General features: G+C 50.1%; 1 protein-coding gene across 2 annotated transcripts in view; it reads right to left on the reverse strand.

The window, feature by feature from the left end:
• Positions 1 to 19,872, reverse strand: part of Pdgfra (platelet derived growth factor receptor alpha) — a 43,995-nt gene extending 24,123 nt beyond the window's left edge. The window contains exons 1-7 of one of the 2 annotated variants that reach the window (XM_070012894.1): positions 19,612 to 19,872; positions 10,144 to 10,204; positions 8,247 to 8,564; positions 4,961 to 5,221; positions 3,666 to 3,796; positions 1,856 to 2,027; positions 1,570 to 1,759 (exon numbers count right to left, since the gene is read on the reverse strand). In XM_070012894.1, coding sequence (XP_069868995.1) covers positions 1,570 to 1,759; positions 1,856 to 2,027; positions 3,666 to 3,796; positions 4,961 to 5,221; positions 8,247 to 8,564; positions 10,144 to 10,192 — 1,121 coding nt within the window. In that variant the 5' untranslated portion in view covers positions 10,193 to 10,204; positions 19,612 to 19,872. Of the gene's footprint in view, positions 1 to 1,569; positions 1,760 to 1,855; positions 2,028 to 3,665; positions 3,797 to 4,960; positions 5,222 to 8,246; positions 8,565 to 10,143; positions 10,205 to 16,719; positions 16,796 to 19,611 lie in introns of those variants that run through there. The other variant, XM_070012896.1, reaches the window with a different exon arrangement.
• Between the last annotated feature and the right edge of the window lie 7,663 nt (positions 19,873 to 27,535).

The raw sequence follows: 27,535 nt of genomic DNA on the forward strand, positions 1-27,535 counted from the left end.
CCTCAGATCTCAGCCTCCTGAGTAGCTAGGATTACAAGCATGAATCACCAGTGCCCAGCATCCTTTTCATTTTCTACCATTGCTCTATAGAGGATATAAAATTCTATGTCTTGGACACAATTCTTATCACCATAATCACACAAAATTCTTCTCAATTATTAGATGTGGAAAATATAGTTCAGCGAAAAGAAAGTAAATCCTAGAGTTAAGTGAACTGATGGGGAAAGTTCCGATGTCCCCTTTCCTGCAGGCTTCAAATACAGGACTAACTTTATTTTTCCTGGGAAGATTTCTGAAAAGGACATATGAGTTAATTAACTGGGCCCTCTATCTTCTAATTTCTGGATTTAATCATACCATAAAACTACACCAGGGGTTGATGGTGTCGCTCAGTCCTAAAGTGCTATCATGTAAGATACCCTGGGGGTTTTCATCTCTAGCACCATGAAAGAGAGGCCGGTGAGAGAGGAACAGCAAGCTGTAATCCTAGTTACTCAAAAGAACAAGATCTGAGGAACATGGTTCAAAGCCAGTACAAGCATGGAAGTCCATGCTTATCACCAATTCTTATCACCAATTAACCACTAAAAAGCCCTAAGCAAAAATGGCACAAGTGGCAGAGCACAAGACTTGAGCAACAAAGCTAAAAGATAGTGCCAGGCCCTGAGTTCAAGCCTCAGTACCAGCATAAGAAAGGAAAGAAGAGGAGAGGGGGGAAGCAGGGGAGAGAAAAGGGAAAGAGAAGGGGAAGGGGAAAGAGAAGGGGAAAGGGAAGGGGAAGAGGAAGGAAGGAGGGAGGAGAAGGAAGGAAGGAAGGAAGGAGTGAGGGAGGGAGGGAGGAAGGAAGGAAGGAAGGAAGGAAGGAAGGAAGGAAGGAAGGAAGTGGAGGGGAGGGGAGAGGAGAGGAGAGGAGAGGAAAGGAGGAAAGGAGGGAGGGAGGGATGGAGGGAGTAAGGGAGGGAGAGAGGGAGGAAAAGGAAAGACAGGTTACTACGAGTGACCTCAAGGTTTCATGTGATCCAGTATCTTGCCTTGAAGAACATAAAGTATTCCTCACCCTAGTTTATAAATGAAGAAATAGAGGCCAAGGATTTACTTACCCAAAACTTCCCCACTCACCTCACTAAGAGGTGAAAGTAGTCTACCACTCTTTCTTCTCATTTAATCCTTAAATACTTACCAACATGTTATTAGTTCATGGCAATGTTATTACAAAAGATGGTTTTAACTCAGATTGCTGTTTTCTTTTTTTTTTTTTTTTTTGGGGGGGGTCCAGTCGTGGGGCCTGAACTCTGGGCCTGGGCACTGTCAGCTCAAGGGCTCTTCAGCTCAAGGCTAGTGCTCTACCACTTGAGCCACAGCGCCACTTCCGGCTTTTTATTTTTTGCTTATGTGGTGCTGAGGAATCAAACCCAGGGCCTCAGGCATGCAAGGCAAGCGCTCTACCACTGAGCCACCTTCCCAGCCCCAGATTGCTGTTTTCTAGGTAGACTTTTTGCATATAACCATCATCAGTCTGTCTGGGAAGACACACATTAAGAAGGCAGTCTTGGGAAAGGCATTCTTTACCTTATTTCCTGGATCTTTTCCACATCAGTGGTGATCTCAGTGAGATTTTCAATCAGAGTTGAATTGTCTTTCAGCCAGGATATCCTGGGAGGGGGGTAGGCCTGCACCTCCACCACGAAATGTTTGACTTCATGCAGGTTGACAGCTTCCAACTGGCCAAAGGTGGGTTTGATCTCAACAAACCCTTTCTCTGTGCATAGAACGGAAGTTTCTGTTATACACAATCATCACTGCATTCGGATCCCGAGCAGCATGGATGACTGACATTTTAGAAAGCAGAATGTACCATGGACAGAAATGGTGACTTTCTTCATTTCTTTGACCTCCTTCGTAGCCTGGCGGGCAGTACATTCGTAATCTCCACTGTCTTTCACCGTGGCGTCGGGAACTGTCAAAGTGTACACCAATTTGATGGTCGGGACTTTGATTTCCTCCAGCATCGTGATGCCTTTGCCTTTCTACATAGAGGAGAAGAAAATTGTCTTTTAAAGAGTGGTTCCTAATGGAAACTGGTCTCTGGAGAGTAAAGATCTGTCATTGTGATCGGGCAATCTGAGATACACCATGCTGGAGGAACTCAGAAATGGGGGAGGGGGCTGGGAAGGTGGCTCAGTGGTAGAGCGCTTGCCTTGCATGCTCGAGGCCCTGGGTTCGATTCCTCAGCACCACATAAGAAAAAAGCCGGAAGTGGCGCTGTGGCTCAAGTGGTAGAGTGCTAGCCTTGAGCTGAAGAGCTGAGGGACAGCGCCCAGGCCCAGAGTTCAGGCCCCACAACCGGACCCCAAAAAAAAAAAGAAATGGGGGAGGCTTCATGTATATAGGGACAGGAGTTAGTTGGGAAAATCACAGAAACTCTCCATTTTCCTGTAAACCTACAGCTGCTCTAAAGTACTAAAAGGGCTAAAAAAAATCCAGATCATTAGAAAGCCAAATTTTTAAAAGGACAATGGACTGAGAATGTAGCTTAGTGGTAAAGCACATGCATAACATATGTAAGGTCATGGGTCCAATCCCCAACACTGAAAAGACAACATTTTAAATCAGAAAATAAATAAAGGAAAGCAAATTTTGAATGACATCAGTGAGGTGCCTCTATTACATTGCTGAAGAAAAAGAGGCCTAACAATGTACTCCTTAAAGAATAATATCACAACAAGTGGGAGGGAAGGGATGGTAGGGGAAAAACAAAGGAGGAGGCAACAATGCTTGATAAGAAATGTACTCATTACCTTGCTCATGTAAACTGTAACCCCTCTGTACAGTATTTTCACACTAAAAAACGTATTTAAAAAGAATAATATCTATTATTAAACACTTATGTATGTATTTGGTAAGCATTTATCTTCCTTAAATCAGAACCATTGATGCTTTGGAAAACAGCTTTCTCTCTGTTTCCCTAGATATTAGGAAGCTTCTATGATAAATTTGCATTGCTGTTATGAAAAAAATTTCATAAAATAGTACCAAGATGATATATTTGTGGGCCAAACAGCATGGGTTTGGGGCTGGAAAACGTTTTTCTATCTCTCATGGATGCACATCCACACTGCCTCTTTGCTGAATGATAACAGAGATACTGGCTCACTGAAGGTGAGCCAGGTCCACAGGAAGCAAAACAGGAGGGACAGAGAATTCTGGGTACCAAGAAAGAAGAAAGGAGGATGGAAAACCAACACTATGCTATGCCGCAGAACCCCAAGGCATGGAAGCCAGAAATGAGAATGAAGGATTGCCTCAGCACTTGGCAAATGTTTCATCTCCATTGTTTCTTGCTCTTCTAACATTTTGCTTGCTGTTTTGGAGCCATAAAACCTTCCTGTTCCTTTCTGACTTGTGAAAAAGCAGGCTCAGTGAAGGATCTGTATGTCTTTCTGAAGGCCTAGTCCACTGCGGTCATCTCAGACTGTCTCACTGATCAAGGAGCCTTAACAGTCCCTATAAGAGGCCATAAAGTCTGTGTGCTCTTGTACAGATAGAAGCTGAGGTCTGCAGAGGCTCTGGCTCATGCCCCTCAGTGACAGGTACCTTGAACACAAAAGGTCATCTTAGCCCTGCTACTCCTGCTCCATGCCCCCTGGAGTCCTGAGAGTACCTACCACTTCTCCTGGGTACGTCCATTGAAGGTCAACCACTTCATTGTTAAAGACAGCACAGGTGACCACAATTGTCTCCCCTGACTTATACACAGTCTTAAGAGCTTCCATTTCTAGATCCAGTTCTGATGTGGCTAGAAAACAAACAAAAAAATACAAGGACCTCAATAATATCGTTAGGATCATATAAGGTTTGGGTGTATTTTTTAAGAAAATTCTGAAAAAATAATATTTTGCAAACCATTCTGATCAAGCCTTGATTTTTGAGTTGGTCTACATAACTTGGCATGGAGCTATCATACAGGAATACCACATGGTAACACTAATAAAAATGAATTCCAACATAGCAGAATCCCACACATTTGAATTCCTCATGGAATGGTATACTTAATAATGTATTTATCCACCCCCTACTCCTGGCCAACACCACTTTAGGCCCTTTACTCCTGGCCCAGACCTTCTTTTCTCCTCCACTCTGCTTCAGTTACTCTTAGCACTTTCTCAGTACCTCACACAATGTCTGGCATAAAGTAAAACCCTAATTAAGAGCTGAATGAGTTGGGTACTGGTGGTTGATGCCTATAATCCTAGCTACTCAAGAGGCTGAGATATGAGGATCATGGTTCAAAGCCAGCCTGGACAGGAAAAGTCCAGGCGACTTATCTTCAATTAACCACCAGAAAACCAGAAGTGGTGCTGTGGCTCAAAGCGGTGGAGCACTAGCTCTGAGCAAAAAGAGTTGAGGGCCAGAACCCAAGCCCATGACTAACCAAAAATAAAATAAAGAGCTAAATGATCTACTCGTATTGCTGTTATTCCTCCATGCACAGCAAGTGCTCTGTAGGTATCTGCCAGCCCCACTCCCACACCTGTCATACTTTCCCATCCAGATTAAAGAGATACAGCCCAAAGTTGGTCATGACAGATTGCAATCACTTAATTCTTCAAGTTACTAAAAAAAGAAATTAATGATCATAATCTAGGCATCTGACCTCCTGGGTTGTGTGTTTGTTTCCAGGGTTTCTGTAATCAAAAATATGAGCCCAATAGTAAGAGGCTTATTATGCAATCAAAGAATTCCTTACAGTATTTTGAAGTCAACCCACCAACTTGCTCACATGGATAAGCAAGCTTTAGCCTTTAGCAAGCTTTAATCCTAGAATTATTAGAGCCACAGAGGTCAGCTAGTCTGTATACAACTCCACACCTCCACTTTCCAGTGACTGTGATTCAAATGAAAAGAATTCCTCGTTTCTATGTTCCTCTGATTTAAAGAAGGAAAGAGAAGGGGCACACACCTTTCAAAGCATAGACGTTGAACTGAGTGCTCTGGAATGTCCTCCCCTGGACAGTGGCCTCACAGATGTAGGGCCCCATGCTGAAAGTCCCGTTGAAGCCCTGTCTGCTATCATAGGAGGCAGGCACCAGCCCGTCATTGTTGCGCAAGATCACTGGAGTCTCTGGGTCGGTGGTACGACAAGGTATGATCGCAGAATCATCCTCTTCCACAATGACTAAAGAATCCATCATGCCCAGAGGCACAAAAGCTACATCCGGGTCTGTGGTTTTGGTTTGAAACAAAAAAGGAGAAGACTTTCTATTAGACATTCATTTCACCTTCACATATACATGCAGAAGGATGATCCCATTGACATTATTATTGTTCATTGTTTGCTGTGCTGGAGATTGCAGCTGATTCCACTTGCTAGACTCTCAACCAAGGAGCCACCCCCCAGCCAGCACTGCTGGGCTGAATTTTACATTTATATACAGATCCTGAAGAGCTATCCCTACCAACATCCGGCTAGCAGAAAACTTGAAATAGCTAGCAGGAGCCTTTCAAGTCTCAATAATATTCTACTGCCTATACCTAATGAAAAAAAAATGCTGAGAAATAGAGAATTATTAGCCAGGAATCCAAGTCAAAATGTACGCAATTAAGAAGGAAAATGGAAAATTGAATAGAGTTCAACTCTGTTCCAAAGGACATGGTCATAATTCTTACATTATGAAATGCTTTTAGAAAACCCTAATGCATATAGCCAGTCTTATTAAAAAGTAGGCCAGGAATCTACTGGAAATGAGCTCCCAAGTAATAACATAAAGCTGGGAGCGAAGTGCAGTGGCAGGGACCGTGCTTGTTTGTGCAATACCCTGAGTTTGACACCCCCCCGCAAGCATGCTTTAATTCCACAACCTGACTTTTGCCTCTCCAAAGAGCTCACTACCTAATCCACTGTGGTAAGTAGTACTTTGTTTCAAGCACAAACTCCAAAAAGTGCCCTGGGTTTCATGGCTGTTGACAAAAAGGTCCCTGTGGGACAATTCAGGAGCCACTTGGGTGATGTTTATGTTGCAGGTCAAGTGGGAAACCATTTCAGACTAGTTTAGAAGACTCAGAACTTGAGGACTCACCCATAAGAAGCCCACATTGCCACCATTCTTTGTACAGGAAGGAAAACAGCTGTCCAGAATTAGAATTTCACTGAAGGGAGCTAAGTGTAGCATTATGGGTGAAGTTAAGATGAAATTCTAAATCGCTTCCCCTTCTGAGAGAGGGCTTTCACACACACACACACACACACACACACACACACACACACACACACACACACACACACACACACACACGTGTGGCCGGGGAGGCCCATGGTGACGGAGCTCCCGAGGAGGAGCTGAGTCAAAGCTGAGAAAGGAAGGCACATGTGTTGTTTTGTAAGCCCTCCCTACCTTACCCTAAGCCAAAATAACAATGATAACCACAGACAAAAAGCATTGTGAACAGTTTGTTTGGTTAATTGCCATCACTCAAATTTGGGTCCACTTTCCAATTCGTAAACCGTGTTAGTAAAGATTTCAACAAACCTGACAGTTAATTCAAGTTCAAATATAGAGCCTGATGTTCCTAACATATCATCCCAGGCATTCCGTTAAAATAATAATCTTCTAAGTCATCGTGCACTATCCACACAGTGGTTAAGTAAGTCAGGGTCCTATGAACAATGTCCCACACAGAGACAATACATCCAGATAGAAACCAACTACAGAATTACAGGACAGTCCACAGTGAAGGCAAGGTAGGAGGTAGAACAGATTCTCCCATGATCATGGCAAGTCTGAAATTAGTGTAGCTGTTAATCCTATGTATCCTATAAACCACAAAGGATTTAACTGACTAAGGTCTGACCTTGAAAACCATCTCAGCTTAAGGTCATGCTCCCCAGCTATGCTTCCTGCCAATAGCTAAATAGAACTGGAGTCCATAGGCTTGGGATCCAACACCTTCCTTAGGTAGCACAGCAGTCTAAGGGCATCTATGCCTTCAACAAGTTACTATGGAGTCATGTGGCTCTTCCACCTCCATAGGATTCCTCTCTCCTTACTCTACAGGCCCTTCCCCTAATAAACCCTTGTGCACCTCATGGCATCTTGCATCCACCACTCAGAGAACGTAAGACAGGATTGTTCCCATAGGGTTTTCTCTTTAAATTTTAATTAAGAAGACAAAAAGAAACCTATTCCAATTCACCAACAGTAAATGCAAGCTGGTAATCCTAGCTACCCAAGAGGCTGAGATCTGAGGACCAAGGTTCAGAGCAAGTCTAGCAGACAAATCTGAGACACTCTTATCTCCAATTAACCAGCAAAAAGCCAGAAGGAAGAGAAAATCCTAAAATGGAGATGTGGCTCAGGTGGTAGAATATCAGCCTTGAGCACAAAAAGGCAAGCAAGAGTTTGTCCCTGAGCTCAAGCTACAGTATGGTGATGTGTTCACACACACACACACACACACAAATGCAGGTTTGTATAAATCTGAACATTTAGGTGGCTATTTAGGATCTACTGTGCTTGAACTATAAAGTAATCCCAGACAAACCCTACCTATTCATTCTTCTGTATCCATCGCTGAGTAAAGTATCTGACTTAATATAAAAATTATTGAACCTGACTGACCTGAATGAGTATATTTCACATTTTTGCACACCAATAAAAACATGCTATAAAAAAGATTATTTTCAAAACTCAGTCCAACTCTGAAATGTTAAACATGTCTATTTCTTAATAATAACATTGCCGGGACTGGGAAGGTGGTTCAGTGGTAGGGTGCTTGCCTTGCATGCATGAGACCCTGGGTTCCATTCCTCAGCCACCACATAAGCAGAAAAATCCAGAAGTGGCACTGTGGTTCAAGTGGTAGAGCGCTAGCCTTGAGCTGAAGAGCTGAGGGACAGCACCCAGGCCCAGAGTTCGGGCCCCACAACCAACAAAAAAAAATAAAAATAATAACATTTGCCAACAATCTTGATTTTATTCTGTATCTTCCAGGCATGGTGGAGTGCACTTGCAATCCTGACTCTTAAGAGGTTAAGGCAGGAAGATGACAAGTTCAAGGCCTGCCTGGAATTCATAGGGAGACCTTATCTCAAATAACAATAAATGTCTGTGGTCAATATTTTCCAATTTCCCCTCCACAAATATTTATTAGGTTTACAATTTTATATCTTAATGAAGAGAGAAAGAGAGAGAAAAAAAGAGAGAGAAAGAGAGATGAAGTTTGGTGTCCAGGAAGCCCATCCCACTCACCCGGCACAAAGATGTAGATGTGCCTGCCCTCGATCTCACTTTCCTCTGTCTGAGTGTGGTTATAATAGCAAGTGTACAATCCCGTGTGGGCTGCTGAAGCCCCAACCACTTCCAGCACCGTCACAAAAAGGCCACTATTGTTCTCCTCGTTTCGGATCTCCACGCTGGGGTTCTCTTCTTCAAACATGGGGTACTGCCAGCTCACTTCACTCTCCCCAAAACATCTCAGAGTGAAAGACGAATTCAGCTGTACAACCTTTTCATTTTCGTTTGGAAGGATGGAGGGTAATGAAACCTGGCAGAAGATGAGGCTCGGCCCTGCAAAAGAAAAGCAGGCTCTGAATAGGATGCGATCAGAAAGGGAGGGCTCAGTGGAGCCCGGAGAGGAGCTACAGTAGCCCCTTATATGAACAACGACCGTTTTTGCGCAAAAGCCCGTTAGCCTGGAGGCCCATGAATGGGCCTCCATTCTAACAGCGGCTGCATCTGCTGAGAACAACGAGTGTTCCAAAGGCCTGGATACCCCACCAACCGCCCCCCCAGATTCACCCCTCCAACACTTAAATGGATAGAGGATGTCTGATTCCAATTCCATATTTCAGACAATTATGTGTGCCTATAAAATATCTCGAGATGGCCTGGGCTGGAGTACATATGGAGTCTTTATTGGGCACATGCCCTACAGAGGGTTCCCCAGGCTTACAACAGGGGGTCTGGGCTGAAAATAAAGTCAGAGGGGCTGAGGAAGAAGGCACAAAGCAGATTCGTGTTCAAGAATAGAAGTGCAGGGGCTGGGAAGGTGGTTCAGTGGTAGAGTGCTTGCTTTGCATGCATGAAGCCCTGGGTTCGATTCCTCAGCACCACATAAACAAAAAGAAAAAAGCCAGAATTGGCGCTGTGGCTCAAGTGGTAGAGCGCTAGCCTTGAGCTGAAGAGCTGAGGGACAGCGCCCAGGCCCAGAGTTCAGGCCCCATGATTGGCAAAAAAAAAAAAAAAAAAAAAAAAGGGCAAATCTGTTTCTTACAGGCCCACAGCAAGCTGTCTCTCTTTAATGACTTTCAGAGACCAAAGCAGGAAGGTATGGATTTTAATTCTCAAACAGTAAGTAAAACCCGAACTGTAAGTTCATCCTAAATCTCAAAGTTCAGTCTCGCTTCTCATCTAGGAAATAAACAGGAGATAGTAGCATGACTTAATTCATTATTAGTTAATGGCCGCCACTCTTCCTAAGACCCTAATATGGGGACCCCAGCCAAGTTTAGGGGAAACATTGGTAGTTGTAGTTAAGACCTGGATGAAAATTTAGAAAATCTGAAAAATGTTTTAACAAATAGGCATGGCAGAGAAAGAGGTAAGATTTCCCATGAGCCAAACACTCTTCTGTCAATGACACGTACCAACTTATTTAAGAAAGCATCCTTCATTGGGGCAAGCAGGCTGGAGAGGACAAGAGAGCTCTGTTCTTTCTTTTTTAGCCATACAAGAATTTGAATTCAGGGCCTGGCACCTGCTAGGCAGATACTCTGCCACTTCGGCCACGTCTCAACCCAGGAATGTTCTGTCCTTTTTTCTTTTGGTCATGCTTGAATTGATCTGATCTGCCTCTTCAGGAAGGCCAGGCCATGGGCAGGGAAGAGGGTAGTTATGAAGTTTAGGCTTATACAGTTTCGATGGCAGGACTATGCATAGCCTCAAACCGACACTAGAGGGCACTCTTTTGAAATGGAATTAGTGCAATATAGAAAGGGAAATGAAAGTTTGCAGTGGTTTCAGAGAACTTTCTATCTCTCTTCCCCAGGGGTTGGCCTGTGCTCACCGTGCAGGTAACAGACCCACAGGTCACAGAACTTAGAAGCAAGGATCCCAAGGACCAAGACCTAGAGGACAAGATGCATACCTGTGAGGAGACAGCCGAAGACCAGGAAGGCCTGATGGGAAGTCCCCATAGCTGTGGAAAACTGCAAATGTCAAACAGAAACAGAATTAGCCAATAGAAAAGAACCTTCATGCCGGGCACTGGTGGCTCATGCCTGTAATCCTAGCTACTCAGGAGGCTGAGATCTGAGAATCACGGTTCACAGCCAGCCCTGGCAGGAAAAGTCTGTGAAATTCTTATCTCCAACAAACCACCAGAAAAACCGGAAGTGGTGCTGTGGCTCAAGTGGTAAAGCACTTGCCTTGAGCTGAAGAGCTCAGAGACAGCACCCAGGCCCAGAGTTCAAGCCCCACAACCGACCAAAAAAAAAAGAACCTTCATGTTGGTTCTATTCAGACCTTGCACAATAGAAAATGTTACTGGCCTCATTTTGGTCTAAAATTGGACCTTCGATTAATATGTTAAGCAGAAAGAATCAAATAGCCCAGTTGAAGCCTTGAGACAGAATAGATCTAAAGTTTAAACACTTTTTTAGTGGTGGTGGCATTGGGTTTGAATTGAGGACCTCCCACTCACTCAAGTAGCTCTGCCACTTGAGCCCTGCCTCCTATCCTATTTTGCTTAGTTATTTTTGACATAGGGTCTCATATTTTTGCCTGAATCCAGTCCTCTGCTTCTTGCCCAACAAGGATTAAAGGCATGTCATCTTGCCGTTAGTTATTTTTGACATAGGGTCTCCTAGATACAGAAAAACTCTTCCTCTAGATAATTTAAATTAAGAATGCAAACAACATGATGGATTTTCTGCTTTTAGGTGCAGCAGTTTTTGCTTCATGTTTCAACTCGTCAGGAGTCATTTCCTCTACAATTGGGACCTGAGCAGAAACAAAAGCTTGACGATAATCCAAGCCAGGTTCTAGGGGCTCACACCTGCAAATGCTAGCTACTCGGGAGTCTGAGATCTGAAGATTGAAATTCAAAGCCAGCCTGGGCAGAAAAGCCCATGAGATTCCTACCGCCAATTAACCAGCAAAAAAAAAAAAAAAAAGAAAAGTCAGAAGTAGAGGCATGACACCAACCTTGAGCCCCCCAAGATCTAAGCAAGAGTGAAAAGCCCTGAGTTCAAGCCCCAATACTAGCACAAAATCAAAGATAACCCATACATCCTAGAACCCAGGTCCTGTTGCAAGTCAGTTCATGTAATGGAGTGAGCTGATGACACCCAGCCCATCCCTCACTGACTTTAGAAGTAAGGTATGTGCACATGATTTGAGTGACTAGCCTTTAAATTAGGGAAGAAGGGCTCGACATCCACCTTGTTTAGCTAACGTTGTTTTGTGTTCCTTTATTTCTTTTTGATGAAGAGGCCTCAGCAGGCTTGATGGTACCTGACCATGCTTTACATAGGCTTAGATGCAGAAGTCAGATCTTGACTTCAGAAAAGTCCGGAAGGAACTGAGTTTATTTGGAGATGCAATGCTGAGAAGGAGGAGGGGGTCATTGGAGAGAGGCAGAGACAGAGAGAGGACAGAAAGAGAGAGAGAGACATAATTGACTGTAAGTAGCAATTGGGGCCCAGAGAAGTTTAGCAAATAACTCAGGCAGAGGGAGGATTCCAACACAAATCTGGGAGAAGAGAAGGCCATATTGTTACTACTCTACTATAGAGTCTCGCTTAAGGAAAGGTCATTGCTTCAGCCCTGTCCTGCTGTCTGCGCCCCACTGTTTCCTGATGCCAGCGGGAGCTCCATGCCTTCTCAGCTCACCCCAGAGCAAAGAAAGCAATGGCAGAGCTGTGAACCCAGGCTCTATTTGCACGGTGCTGACTGAAGTAGGGCTTCTGAGGATCCTGGCAGGTGTCAGGACATGGGATTTCCATATTGCTATGGTCGCAGAGGCATGCTGGTGGCCTGGTATACCTCAATTAGCAGTAGAGATGGTGAGTTTATTCACAAACACATCAGCTGATAATCCACTTAGCCAACTTCAAAGAAGCTTGCAGCACCAGCCTGACTCTCTCTCGTGTGTTATCACATTTATATCCGGATTTCTGCCTCGAGGCTAGCCAATGATGCATCTCTCAAGTACTGCTGAGCTCAGTGCATTTACAGAACAGGCTCTGCAGACCATGCGATCCTGGCCAGGCCCCTGTCACATTTCCTTCTGTGTGTCCAGATAGAGTGGACCAGAAGCCAAAGGGATTATTTACTGACATCCAAAGTGGGCAATGGAAACAGGGCCCCCAAGCAAGTAATAGTGGTATGAATCCTGAGCATCAACATGTGTTTGCTAAAGATTTCAAACTCCTGTCTCTGATAAGAGCAGCTCCTTGGCTAGAAACCCAGGTTATTTGTGAAGTTTCATGTCATTACTCATGTGCATTTCCTCAGGAAGAATTGCAGTCTGCCCACGAGGAGGTGCTGGCCAGTACCAGGATGGCTAGAAGCCTGAAGGCTTGGAGTGAGGAGCTCTGGGAGGGAATCTTGCTATTCTCAGGGCCTTTCTACCCTGGGAGTGGTAGCTCATCCTCAGTCAGTTACCCCCATCCCAGAGCCACAAATCAGATGTACAGAGAGCTACTAGCGACACAGGTACTGCAGTCAGCAAGAGCAAACCACCACAGAGAGGGGAACAGTGCACTCCACATACATCTTCTTTGGAAATATTATTTCCTCTCATGCCAAATTTACATGGGGTTTCCAACTGCATCCTCTCTTAACATCTCAAGAAGTATTGCCAGAGGTTAGAGAAACTGAGCGTCAGGAAAACAGCTTCGGCAGGGGGCATGACTTCTCCCCCTCCTCTTCCCTTTGTATTCCTTCTCTCAGGAAAAACACACAGATACCATATTGGATCATAGATCTGGCATTCATCTACCACTTCTCTTCTATAAACCAAACTAATGATACCTGAAGCCTGCCTGCTCCACCATACCATGCAAGGGCAGAACTTGCATGGTTTTATCATATATACTTGAGTTTTCATGTTGATTTCCTCTGCATGTTCCTAAAATGAGTTAGAAGATGGTGACTTCAGATGGCTACTTCAGCCTCTCTTTCCTAACAAAGCGAAGCCCTTGCCAGGTCCTAGTGGTTCACCCCTGTATTCCTAACTACTCAGAAGGCTGAGAGCTGAGGATCGAGAAGCCAGCACAGGCAGGAAAGCCCTTGAGACTCTTATCTCTAATTGACCAGCAGAAAGCTGGAAGTAGAACTGTGGCTCAAGTGGTAGAGTGCCAGCCTTGAGCAAGAAGGTTAAGGGACAGTGTCCCTGGACAGTGTCCAGGCCTGAGTTTAATCCCTAGCACTGGCACAGGTGTGTGAGCATGCACGTACACACATGCACGCACGCACCCACCCACACATACACACACAGACAGTAAAACCCTGGAAGCCACACAACTTGCTCTGTGGAAAGTGGATCTGAGTTTTGATTCTCCTCAGGCAAGCAGCTCATTCTTACGTGTCAGCGATCACCTTGGGGTAGCCAACAGTCCCATACACAGAAACAAACCTGATCACAGCTACTGTTCATTTTTATTCTCTCTCCTTTGCTCTCTTTCTGACCTCCAACATGAGATCTTCCTGTCTTAGCCTACGTGCTGAGATCACAGGTGAGCACCACCATATACAACTACCCTTTCTCTTGAAGTATGCCATCTCCTCCCCTGCAAACAAGTGAAGAGCTACTGAACTGGTGACTTTATAAACAAAGAAGACATGTTAGGCAAAAGCATATCAGAGGTGAGCAATGCAATGGCTCCACTTGGTTCCTACACCAGCTTCCACACCAATGAATGCTTCCCACTGCAGAACCAGCGCCTATCGAATTTCACCCCACCCTGGCACAATTAAAGACCACAGCAGACTCTCCCAGCTTGAGAGCCATGGTGACCTCAATGCTCAGATTTCCGAGGTTGCGTTAATTTCAGCTCTCCAAAAGTTAATTCTAACTGAAAATTACACATCTTGGTTTTTTTTCTCAGAAGCCTTTTACTCCGCCTTGGGCAACCCCAAAGCAGGTCTGTGTCAATGGCAACCGCTCTGTTTTCCAGACCAGAGTGTGATTCCAGACCCGCACCCAAGCAGACCCTGCTGTTGTTTTGGTCTCCTGGAGCCCATTACACATTCCAGGAATGGGTGGCGGCTGAAGAACTTTTATGGGAACAATCTGCGCCCATAAACCTTTCCGTTCCCCCCTGCACTAGATATTCAGCCTTAGGAGAAAAACGACACTTCCTTTTGATTGTTTCGAAATTGATGTAACTGAAAATGAACAACCTTAAGAGTAGCAGCATGTAATAGCCACTCAGTTAAAAACAGACATCTAAATACCCACTTATCTTACTGGCAGATCAGCCCCGATAAGCAGAGGAGGGAGGAAGGTAAACCCTTTGTCCATTATACAAATGAAAAGGATGAACAATTAAAGTAAGGAGCTAGGGATATAGCTCCGTAGTACAGCATTTGCCTAGCATGGGCAAGGACCTATATTTCATGTCCAGCACCCCTCCAAAAAAGGCATAAAATTACAGAAAAGTCCATAAAATACACGTTTTCTATCCAATGATTGTTGCAGGAGAGTAAAGCCCGTGGGTGAAAAAATCCATCTGCCTGATGGGTCTCTACTTGTTTGCGATCTCCGGGAAGCCCATGGGGACATGGCAGTTCTTCAGCGTGGCCAGCAGATGGCAGTGTCGGCCTAAGGAAAGAGGAGCATCCCGACAAGCAAGCGCCACTGCGACCAATTCTGACCTAAAACGTCCTAACTTTTAATTTACAACCTCTTCCTTTCTCCCATGGTACTTTTTAGCTTTCGTGGTGACCTCAATTGCAAGCTACAGCATGGGAGGAGAAATAACAAAACTGTTGTTGAACAATGCCTAAATCTCTTGAGCCCCTGGAGAATGAGGCCCAAGATAGGTCGGTCATCAGATCACCTTTATCACCCTCCTCCTCCTCCTCCTCATCACTCGCGCCAGGAAATCGGACCACGGGAGAGCCAGGAAAACACTGCTGCCCACCTAGGCCGAGAAGGTTATGGAGGACTCTCCACTCGGGTTTGGGGGGAACACACGCTCTAGTGCTTGGTGTCTCTGCCCTCCCGGGCAGGGACGCGACCCCAGGGCTCCGTCACGCCGCCCTTCCTCGACCGCAATGCCCGGTCTGTTTGCACGCCCTGGTCACCCCCTCCTAAACCCACCCGCCGGGGTGGGGGTGGGGGCAGCCCAGCGGACTGGAAACAAATGTTCCGACTTGCACCATCACGCGGGGTCGTAAACCAAACAAAAACAAAGAAACCAACAGCCACACAGGCCGCGGGCGAGGCCAGGGGACTTGTGCGTGTCGCTCCCCTCGGAGGCCCCAAGTCTCCAACCCAAAGCCAAGTTTCCCACCTCTTCCTCCCCCCTCGCCCACCCGATGTCTCCCCCTTTCCCTCCCCTCCCCAGGCCCACCCAGGCCTGCAGAGCGTCCGTTCCACGCTTCCAAGAAAAGCAAACGAGAGCCAAATGAGCCGAACATCTAAGGCAGCAGCCCCCGCCCCTGCGCCCCGCAACAGGACACCGGTGCTGCGCTCCTCCCGCACAGCTGCGCCCGAGCGCGCCCGGGGCCGGCTGGGCGCAGGGAGCGCTCCGGGGACCTCGCTAGGGGGCGCCGGAGCCCCGCGCATCTTACCAGGCTGGCTGCGGTCCGCACCTCTGGCTCCGGATCGCCCACACCCACAGCTCCGACCACGGTCCGCACCCAGCACCTCCGGTCACACGCACACGCGCGCACACGCGCGCGCACACACATACACGCCGCGTAGGCTGCCTCCCCTTCCACCTCCTCCACGAATTCTGCGGATCGATCGCCCTGAGATTGGGGCGATTCCGGCCGGCCAGCTCCGGGAACCCCCTCCCTCCCTTCCCCACACTCCCTCTTTTCCCAACGAGCCCGAAGCCGCGGAGCTGCGGAGGCCCGGCGCGCCCTGGGCTGGACTCAGGGCGTTTGCATTGTTTTCGGCTGAGACCTGAGAGGGGCTGGGCGGGGTGGAGGGGTTAGAGTTACAGGCGCCCGCCAGCGCCTCCTGTGGGCCCGAGAGTCACACTGCGTCCCACCACCAACGGCCCGGGCCGGGGCTGGCGGGGCCGCCCGGGCGAGCCCAGCCTGCGCGCCCTTCCTTCACCTTTCCAAGAGTGCGTGCTGCGGCGCCCACCTTACCCAACGGCCGCCTGGCCTCCGCGCACACTGTGCGCCCGCCAGCCCCCTACCCCTCCACCCCCGGTTCGCTCGGGAGAGGGAACCGCAGGAGGCCAGGAAGGAGGCGCCCCAAGTCCCGGGCTTGCTCTGATCCGTCCCCTCCGAGTAGCATCTCCACTCCGTCCGGCAGTTTAAAACAAAGAGCATGCCACCGAGCCACTTCAGGTAAAGACGGGCGACCCGCCGAGCCGAGGACTAACGACAGTGCAATGGGGGGGGGGGGTTGGAGCAATTGACCCCCCCTGACAAAGCAACACCCCGCCGGGAGGCGATCCCCCAAGATTCCCCTGCGCCGCGCTTCCCCAAAGTCCGTTACACGGGTAAATCCGCGCGCGGGACGGGACGTGAGGCTCACCGGGAACCGCACCTCTCCGTCACCTGGCCAACGTTTACGCTTTCTCCAGAATGGACCAGATTTTCCGCCAGCACCGTGTGACCTGGGCGCACGCAGCTCCCCGGAGGCCAGAGGGCGTGCGCTGTCCAGAGGTCTGCGGGCAGGCGCTGCCCACCGCGTCCCCGGGACGCGCGCCGCCCACGGCCGGTCCCCAGGAGGCAGAGGAACCGGCCCGCCTCGGCGCCAGGCGCGTTTGGCAGCTGGAACGGCCCCGGCCCCAGGCCCCGCCCCCCGTGACTCCCCCCCCCACCCGCCCCCAGCGAGAGAGCCAAGCAGCCTCAGCGTCGACGGCGGAGCCCGAGCTGGGCTCTGCGTTCCTGCCGATCTAAGGACCCGGACGTCGAGGTGGGGGGGGCAGGGGGCGCGACGGGATCACTCGGGCGTACCCCCCTCTTGCTTTCACCCCCGCAGGGCTAGCAAGGGTCCAGCTGTCCTGGAGTCAACCCCCCAAGGAGAACCATCCATAGCTGCGCTCCACAGCAAAGCGGGATGAGTGTCGGAGCGGAATCAGCCAGGCCTTGGCCTGTTGAGGCGTCAAAGAAGTGAACCCCCCCCCCCCGCCAAATTAAAGGAGTGTGGAAAGGAGGTGGGGGAGGGGAGGGAGAGGAAACGCCGGGGTCCCCGTTCTGCCACCCAGAGAAGAGTTGTGTAAAATCTCAGCCAGCGGGGGGCCCCCGGCAGATGGGGTGCAGAGGCCGGGCGCGACCCTTTCTCTCCTCTAGAGGCTCCCAGAGTTTGGGGATGTTAGTCCGGCGCAATGTAGGGTCCTAGAGGACGCCTCTGGCTCCCCCCAAAAGTTCCTTGGTTCTAAGAGGAACAGAGCAAGTCAATCCAAAACATTGAGCAATTCGGCCACGCAGCCAAAAAGCCATTTCCCACACCGCCCAGTCCCGGGCTTTTCCAGGCAGCCAGGAGGCGCGGAGTGGCCAGACGCGACGGGGATTAGCCAGCCAGGCTTTCTCCCCAGCCGGGCTTCTCAAACTCCGGTCCTCGGGGACGAGCTGAGGGACAGGCTCCCCCCAGGCACTCCCGCACACCCTCGAGTCTCCGCCGGGCAGAGGGATCCCGGGGCGGGACCGGCCGGACCGGCTGCGGGAGGGACTCACAGCGCGCAGACAGCATTTCCTTTCTGACCAAGGCGCGTCGCCAAGCCCCCGGCAGCTCCCGCACACCTGGCCTCGGGCGCTCGGGCTCCGATCACCGCTTCTTGGGATCCGGTCGCACTCCCTTTCCAAACAGAACCTCGATCCCGCGGCCTCCAAGAGTCTGGAGGACCCCGCCCGCGCCCCCGGGCGCTTCGGGGGGCAGTTCCCCCTCCCAGGTCTAAACCGATTTCGTTCGAGGTAGACGGTGGAGGCAGGGGGGGGGAGAGGAGCAGAGACCCCCCCCCCGGGAAGCCGACTGGGCAGGCCGCCGCGAGATCGGAGCTGGGAAGATGAACCCAGGGATCCTCTGAGAGGCGGAGGAGGCAGAAGCGCGGGTGCGCGCCCTCGCCACTGCCACGCATCCCAGCGCCAGAGAAGCACCGGGGCGGGGGAGGGGGGGGAGAAAGAAAGAGAGCCCTGGGCTCTCCTGCCGACGGCGACCGACGTTTGCCGCTCACCTCTCTGCCTTACCTTCCCCCCCCCCCCCGCGTGTCGGTTTCCTACAGTCCCGAACTTCTCGGTGGCAACGCTTTCCAAAACACCTCGCCTCTTTCCGCCTCGGGGCCGCGATCGAGACGCCACCCGGCCCCAGGGCCCCTCAGCGAGGGGGGGGGGGACAGATTCCACGGAGGAAGCAGGCGAGCGGAGACGCGTGGGGGTGGGGACCACGGCGCACAATGAGGGCCCCTTGGCGTGCAGCTCCAAATTCCTCAAATCCCAGTTGCTGGAATGTGAGGCACCGACGACGACTTCTTCACTCGGGGCCAAATGTGTTTGTCATTACCCCGAGACCGCTCGCCCGCGCCCCGCCGCCGCCGCCGCCGCCTCCGGGACGGGCGCGCAATCAGAGCGCACCGCAGGGCGGGCGCCCGTTACCCGGACCCCTGTCTATCCACCGGGGAGGGCCTCAAATTCTCCCCGCTACCCCCCCCCCAACGCGCGCCCCACTACCCGGCCTGGCAGCAGCCACGGCCGTGCAGAGTCTGGCCTGCCCACACACCCCCCCGCCCCTCCACCCCGGGCTCGCACAAGGAGCAGTGCCGTCCAGTAATTACGCGCGCTTGGCTGGCGCCATGTGCACACGGCTGGCACCTAAGGTCCGATCTCCTCCAGCTGAGCCCTTCACACCTCCTCTGCCTCCCAAACCCCCTCCCCGCGCCCCACTCGGCGAGACACCAACGCCGAGCTACAGCACCCCACCAGCCCCACCGACTGCAGCGCTGTCCCGCCAAACTGCCGGGCAAGGAATGAAAATAGTCATTAAAAACCTGTCGCTTCCAGAACGCACTGCCAAGAAGAGGGCGAACACCTCTGCCTCCACTCCCCGGGGCCCCTTGGTGTTCATGCCAGAATCCACCCCCACCTCGAAAGAGACCTCAAAAATGTAAGCCTAAACAATTTCTTGGGGAGGCCATAGGGTTCTTAGAAAAACACTACTTTTAAAAATAGGTCTGGGGAATGTGTGTGTGTGAGAGAGAGTGTGTGTGTGTTAATCTCCAGGTTTTCTAACTCTATGGTTATGCCCCCTGCTCAATAAAGTTTATCCAGAAAAAAAATTTCTCTTCTGGGAACACAACAGAAATCAGCTCCATTTTTTTCCCTTTCCCTCATTGCTCAAAGTTTGAAGAGCATTCGTGTCTTCCAGTTCCAAGATCTGATCAAGGATTTCCCTCCGAAACAAAATTTATTTTTTTCCTTCCTCCCTTACCTTCTCCGACTGTCAATCCACAAGGAAAATCCTACACATGGGGGTAGAGCCGTCCGCCCCAGGCCTCCAATCCTCTCCGTAGTTCCAGTCTCCGTTTCTCTCCCACTAGCTCCAACTGTAAAGGGCTCAAAACCCGCGTTTTGTAATTGATTCAATGTTATAGTCCATCCTTCTAAAACTAATCATTTGCTCTAAGTAAATAGCTGTCAGGAAATGAAGCCCCCCCTCCCTTCAGCCTCTTCAAAATAAAAGTTACCCTCGAACTCACTGCGCACTCAATCTCGCAAGCCTCCAGATTTCGCCTTTTGCTCTTATGCAATCAAGGGGTCCTGTCCCAACCCCCAAACTTCAACAACAACTGGGGGGCGGGGAGAAAGAGACCAGATGGGGTGGGGGTGGCTGGCGTGGTGGGGGTGGGGGTGGAGGCGGGGGTTGTCGCTCTGCCGGGAAAAGAAGTTACGTGAAACTACAAATAGCCCATCATTTCCAGAATGAGCTTGCCTCCCAGTTTGGGGGCTATTTTCCTACGTCGCTGTAGTTTGTATTTTCTTCACAGAAGAAAAACAACGCGTCGAATTGCAGATAATGCCTAGTAGAGAAAATAAATCTGGAACCGAGCCTTGCCCCTTCTCTAGATAGAAACTCCTGGGCCAAGCAGAATTTGGGGGAGACATCTCCCCAGCGGCCTCGCGTCTTTGAACTAGGGGATCTCTCGGGGAAAGTGGCCGCGTCGTTGCTAATCCTTTAATGGGATTAGTTAACTGTTGATTCTAATAGGACTTTGGTGAGTTTTTGAAAGGCTGGCTGGAGTCTGACAGGGGGTTACGAGTAGGACTGAGGGTCTGCGTACGTTTGGAACATTCTCTCGCAGAATGCCTTTCCTCTTTAGGAGCTAGTTACCTCGTACCTTCTGTTTTCGGGGGTCATCTTGGAGGGGGGGTCGCTCTGGCTTCTGTCTCACGTAAAGGCCCAGTCTTGAGGGTTGGAGATTCTACGCCGGGTATCCTCGCATCCTAGGAACGGGGGTTCTGTTGGCTGTCCCTGAGCTCTACTCCCTGAATGGATCCGACCCTACAAAAGTCCCGGGAGTTGAGAATTGGGTCACAACCTTAAGGGCCCCAGGACACCAAGCAAGAGTGTTGGGCTGAGACGCTACCGCTGGCGAGGGAAAGGGGGCGCTGGCGCTCCAGGAACCAGACCTGGGCCCGTGGGGCTTCCCAGCAAGGCGGGGGAGGGGCGGGCGTTCGCGTCCTGCGCTCTAATTTTGAATTCTCTTGTTTCAGTGTGTGTGTGTGGGGGGGGGGGTTATCCTTTACCCCCTGTCCTCTCCCACCCCCACCATCTCGCCCGCACCCCACTCAAAATGGGCAGGGGGAGGGGCAGGCTGAGATGGGCACCTCCAGTGACCGTCGCGGGGTAGGGGACGCCGGGGACCGCAGGGAAGCCCTCTAAAGAGCACGGGGACGTGCCTGACTTGGACAAGGACGGGAGGGTGCCGGGCGCGGGGAAGGGCGCCTGTGGGCCGGCCCGGGGAGCTCGTTTCCCCGGTGCCTTGCCGCGCGCCCGTCTCGGGTGCTGCCTCGGCTCGGGCTGCTGCCGCGCTAGCTATTACTTCCACATGTTCGTGCCTTCAGGAAATCATTGAGGGCGAATGGATGAACAGCCCCTTGTGTGGAATGCTAACAGGATACCGTAATGCTTGTAGATGAGGGACGGCCGCGAACCACGGTCCTCCAACGCACAGTCGAGAGTGTGCGCAGTGACAGGCCAAGCTGGGCAGGCGTTCGTGCTGTTATTAAAGATCAGTTGAGCTGGGTGTATGTATAGACATATATTCCTGTATATATATATATATATATATATGAATATATTCGTTTAACGTGTATGTATATGTATATAGATTTATCGAGACATGTACACACATATATGTGTGTATATGTGTGTGTGTGTGTATATATATATATATATATATATATATATGTTATCCAAGAGAGGGAGACAAGGCAGGGAGCCTGGGCGGGGGGGGTGGGGGAGACAGCCCCACCAGCTCTGTCCCGCCGCCTGGGACCCCGCACCCAAGGCCCCAGCGTTCCTGGTCCACAAATGCTAACTGCACAATTCATTTTGGAGAGCTTTAAAGGGGCTGGGAAGGGGGGGGAGGGTGTCCCGGGGTGGTAAACTCAGGAGTTTGAAGCAGAGAGAAATGGATGAGCCAGCAGGCCCCCAGTTTGTCCTTCTGGTAGTAATTACCTGCCTAATTTGAATGATGCCTTTGTTATGATCATTAACAAACATTTGCTAAAGGTTTCCATGTGTGACATTCTCCCAGGTTTAAAGGCCGGGGAAGTGAGGAGGGGGAGCTGACTACGCAGATAGCGCCCCGGTGGGGGGGGGAGGGTGACTCAGAACCAAATGGTTGGGGGGGAGGGGAGACACCCCCTACTCCCACCCCACCCCCACCCCCCGGTCTGAGCGGAGCAAAGATGGAGACCGGTCAACATCTGCCTCCCTTGCAAAAGCAAAATAAACCCAAGTGGTCCCGTGCAACCTAGAGGCAGGAGACCTGGAACCCAGGCCTGCCCCCGCCCACCCCTGCCCATAGGCGGGTTTGAATGGAGTCGTCCGCCCACCCCTGTCCTGGCCAGTGGGAAAGGTCGGCTGTGCGCCTGTCACTCATTCTTGGGCGTCGAGGGGCCGGGCGGGGGCTGGGAGGGGGGGGGGGAGAAGCTGAGCTATGCCCCTGTTGTTGTAAGATCCTTCCAGATTTCTCCCGGGACGCCCGGGGTACTGGGTGGTCCTGGGGCCGCTGCAGTGGACATGCTGGGCGGCCTGGGCGAAGCCGGCTGCAGGATGACTTTATCAGCTGCTGGGCTCCTGCTCCGACGCCTTTCGGGGACCCCCGACGCCCTGTGGATCTGGGCTCCTGGGCGAAGGATCCGATTGGCACCCAGATTTTGATTTTCAACCACCTAGTGCCCCCCACTGCCGTACGCGCACGCACGCGCGCGCGCGCGCGCGCGCACACACACACACACACACACACACACACATCCTGGAGAGTCCGGGCGTCTAGGACCCCGCTGGGGAAGGAGGCCCAACCTCGAAATAGTGGGATCCAGAAGGGCGGTAGTTCGGGCCTTACGCTTTCAGGCCCGCGGGGCCCAAGAACTTGGGTGCCAAACGTAAGGGGGAGCCGTACGTGGGCTGGCCTTCGAAAAGAGGGTGCCGTCAGCTTCTTACAACCGCATCGACACGGTCACCTCCCGCCCTGCACCCCGGGCTGCGTGCGTCCCCCGACGGCGTGGGAGCAGCTCCGCGCCCTCCCTCCTCCGCTCCCCACGGCTCGGGTGGGGGGTGCGGGGACGCAGAAGGCCCCTTTGGCCGAAGACTTAAAAGGTGTTCACAACCTTCAAAGCTGTCAGTTGTGAAATCACTTTGCACAAACCAACTTGTGAATTGCTTTTCAATGAAGTTGATGGGCGGGACGGGGGCGGGGGGGGGAGGGAAGGGGTTTCGGGCTTCTGAATTTGAAAACTCGGGGCCGTTTGGTGGTGGGCAAGAGAACACGGCGCCGAGGGCCCCTTCCCTCCCCCGCCTCTCCCCCACCACCACCCTCTTTACCTCTGGAGCCGCCCCTTAGGGCCCAGCTGAGGGACTGGGGGAGGGGGTGGGGACGGATCGTGGGTTCCGAGCACATAGGTGTGGACCCCACTTTAAGACAGAAGGAGGGCTTTGCCCCAGCCGAGGGTCAAAGGGTTGAAGTCTCTTTGCACGCTCCTTTTAAGTTAGTCCAACAGGCCTGTGTCGTCTGGGGTGACTCTTAGCCTCTCTCCAAGACTCCGTGTCCACCTCCTCTTCCTCGTGGTTGCTGGCTAGGGGGGAAAGCTGCAGCATCTCCTTCGCGGTCCCTGGGTCTTCCCAGGGAGCAGCCGAAAAGCCTTTTCCGGCGATGGTGATCAGAGGCTCCCTCCGTTCCAAAGACTGGGGCCTGTGATGGATAGTCCTCGCTGACGACCAGAGCTTGCCCCGAGCCGCGCAGGTGGCCCACACACTCTCTGGGAACCCTGGATGGGTGTGGCAGGGCCAGGGCCCTGAATCTGGCTTTTTGATGCCCTTCCTTTCACTGGGGAGAGAGCCCGGCTTCCTCCACCCAACAATAGGTTGTCCCGCGCTCCGCTCTCCTTGTCTTCGGGCCTTAGGTTTTAGTTGCTTTTAATTTGAAAAGCCGGTGGAGCGGGTGGGGGAGGGAGGAGGGGAGGAGGTTGGGAGGTCTGCTCTTTATTAGGGGCCTTACCAGCCAGCTTTCCAACACACAGCTGGGGCTCAGGGGCTCTGGAGGGCTGGCTCTGTTTAGGTCAGACTTGCTGAAGAAAGGCCTTGTCCTCGGAAGTCCCTGGAGGACAGCAGAGCCCTACGTCTTCTACCTTCTACAGAGACACATTGTAAAGAGAGAGAAAAAACAACAACAACCGTGAAACCTGGGCTCTTTGCTCATCTCTTAAATGAGAAAATCCGGGGGGAGAGAGGGGGTGTGTGTGGGAGGGAACTCTCCGTATTATCTCAGAGACTGAATCATATCCAAAGTAAATCATGTAGCTTATATTCACAATAATATACTGTACATAGAAACAAAATAGAAACCAGGCACCAGTGATTCACACCTGTAATCCTAGTTACTCAGGAGGTTGAGATCCAAGGTACAAAGGCCAGCCTGAGCAGGAAAGTCTGTGAGACTCTTATGTCCAATTAACCACCAAAAAGCCCAAAGTGGAGCTGAGGCTCAAGTGGTAGAGTGCCAGCCTTGAACAAAACAAAAACAAAAAAGCACCAAGGATGGTACCCAGGTTCTGAGTCTAGGTCATGAGTTCAAGCTCTAATACCAGCACAAAGAATTAGAGACTGGCCCCACCTATGATGCTCAAGGTGATTGCTGCTAAGTGCCAAGCCCAGCTTCTTTGGGTTAATGGACCAGCTGAACAAAGTTGCAAAACTGGGGGTAGAGGAGAAGCTAAACCTCAGCTAAGGCATTGGAAAGGGCTTCTTATAAAAGGGAGGCGTTCTCCCAGAAATTAAGAGGAATAAGGAGCACATTCCTCTTGTACTTGGGGTTGCAGATGAGAGAGAATATAAAGTTCTCAAAAGTAAAGACATTCATAACAGCTTTCACTCTTTCAGCAGTCCAGTCTGGAAGAACCCTAGAAGTGGTGAAGGCCTTCTATTCTAGAATCCAGGCTTTACCTGGCACTGGTGGCTCAGGCCTGTAATCCTCACTACTCAGGAGGCTGAGATCTGAAGGGATCACAGTTCAAACCCAGCCCAGCCAGGAAAGTCCATGAGACTTTTATCTCCAAATTAACCACCAGAAAATCGGAAGTGGAGCTCCTGCTCAAAGTGGTAGAGTGATATCCTTGAGCCAAAGAGCACAGTGACAGCGCCCAGGGCTGAGTTCAAGCTCCATGATCAATAACAACAACAACAACAAAAGAATCCAACCTGCATTGCAAGGAAATGTGGGACAAGACAGTAGGAATGGCAGGACAGACACAGAGTAGAAATTAGACAAGAAGCGTGGAGGCCACCAGAGGGATCCAGCAAAGCAGTTTCTTTCCCTGGCTCCTGATTGGTTCCTAGGTTTGGAGAAAGTAAAAAGTGATTAGATTGGGAAGATTGGGAAGTCCCAATCTATGGGAGGGGGCCAGAGGCTAGGCTGTTGGCGATACCTTGAACTTAGTTGAGCAACATGGAAGGGTTTTGGGAAGGAAAATGACAAGACTACTTTAAATGTGATAATTTGGAGGAGGGCGGGGATCTCACAGGAAGGATTAAAATTGGAAGAAAAAGCTGAACAGAAATTTGGGTAAGTCCTGTATTTCCCATTAGGAAGATAAGATGTTGACAAGGAATTAGGGGCATCTTTATCTCCTGAATATTCTGCTTTCCCTATACAATAGGGCTTATTTGAATGTAAAGAGCAGGTTTCCCCACCCCCACCCCTATCAAAAATGAAGCAGAATAAACTGTAGCCAGACTTGTGGAGGAGGTTATATTTATGAACGACCATGAAAATTCTAAGAAAACATGGGAGCTTTAGTTAATATGACAGGCAAAAGTGGATTGCCTTTCTATGTTTATATCCACTTTTGGATTTCAGGTCACCCACTGACCTAAAGGAGGGTTAAAGCTAAGTCTTTGCCCTAAGGATAACAGATACCATGTTTCTACTTCTCAGGCCCTTACTCACCCAGCCTCAGACAGAGCTACCTTTCAGGAACAAAACAAAATAGGTGTTGGATTGCAGTGACTGGGGTTATGTATTTTTCTCCCTTTCCAACTCAGTATTAGAGACTGCTTTTCTTCCGCTTCTTACTGGAATAAAATCTTCCTATCATGCTCTCTCTCAGCTACTGGTAGTCACCAAGAAGAGTTCTGGCCAACAGACTAAAAGCAAAAGCTGGGTGCTGGTGGCTCTTTCTTCTCAGGAGGCTGAGATCTGAGGATCACTGTTCAAAGCCAGCTGGATCAGGAAAGTCCATGAGACTCTTATCTCCCATTAACCACCGAAGTGGCTCAAAGTGGTAGATTGCTAGCCTTGAGCAAAAAAGCTCAGGGACAGCTCCCAGGCCTGAGTTCAAGACCCACAACCAACCAAAGACAGCAACAAACAAAAGACAACAACAAACAAAAGGAATACAAGCAGAAGTTGTAGTTGTAACTTTTAGAAGGGGTCCTTAACAGTACAGGACATTCTCTTAGTCTAGTCTTCTTATTGGGAATGCAGGGAAAGTGGATATGTGATTCAGCAGTCCTCATAGACTATGCGGCTACCTTGAAAAATGGACACCAAGTGCTAGGGTACAAGGCAGTGGAAGATTCCAGATTAGCTGACACCTCAAACTTTCCTCTGACTACCTCTTGCCTTCTTGAAAAGGTGACAGAAATAAAATTCCATCTTAGGACATTTACATGGAATGGTTCTGTTATACCAGCCTTGAATCCTGAGAGTTGGAAATGCCCTACTCATCCTAACTACAAATGCAAAACCCACCTTCATTCAAAACCGACCAATGGGACAGAGGGGCTGAGAAAACACACACACACACACACACACACACACACACAGTGCAGTGAGACATCTTCCTAAAGACCACGGAGGCCTCCTCCCAAGAAAACCTTTCCTGTGCAGCTTCACAACTTCCAACTCAAATATTGCAAAGCCAACTCCATTTGTCTTATGTTCTTCATTTGTTGTTTGAGTTTTTTGTTGTTGTTTGTATATTTGGGGAGGGAGGTGTGTTTTGTTTTGTTTTTGTTGTTTTCTTTTATAGGGCAGGGTTTCACTCTGAAACCCAGGTTAAGCTAGAATTCCTGAACATCCTCCTGCTTCAGACTCTCAAGTACAAGGACTGTAGGGCAATACAGGTAGCAAACCTGGTACCCAAATTTGTCTTCAGCTAGTCAGTGACACAAAAGGGAAGTGGAAGGAGACTCAAGAAGGTGTACAGCAGTTATCTTGATCATATCTCTTCTTCTAGTCTCATATTTTCATTATATGTGTGTATGTGTGTGTATAACTTTTTTTTGAGACAGGGTCTTGCTAGGCTGCCCAGACTGATCCAAGCTCTGGAGCTCAAACTATCCTCCTGCTTCAATCTCTGGAATAGCTGGAACTATAGACTCAGATTTCGTTAGGAAACAATGTTCAGCGTTGAAAACCTTTACATTACTTTTTGTTTGTCTGTTTTTGTGGTGTTGGGGATGGGAACTGGGGCTTTGTACATGCTAGGCAAACACTCTACCTGAGAGTTCTAGCTCCCAGCTTTATTCTCTTCCCATGATCTTTTGTAAAGACTGCCTCCAGAACCTTAAGCTGTTTACTGTTTGACTGTTAGTCAAAATAGGCTATGGAAGGACAGGAGGCTGGAAT

This window comes from Dipodomys merriami, unplaced genomic scaffold, assembly GCF_024711535.1.
Source record: "Dipodomys merriami isolate MVZ:Mamm:240054 unplaced genomic scaffold, mDipMer1.0.p SCAF_9, whole genome shotgun sequence".
In the NCBI taxonomy this organism is placed as follows: Eukaryota; Metazoa; Chordata; class Mammalia; order Rodentia; family Heteromyidae; genus Dipodomys; species Dipodomys merriami.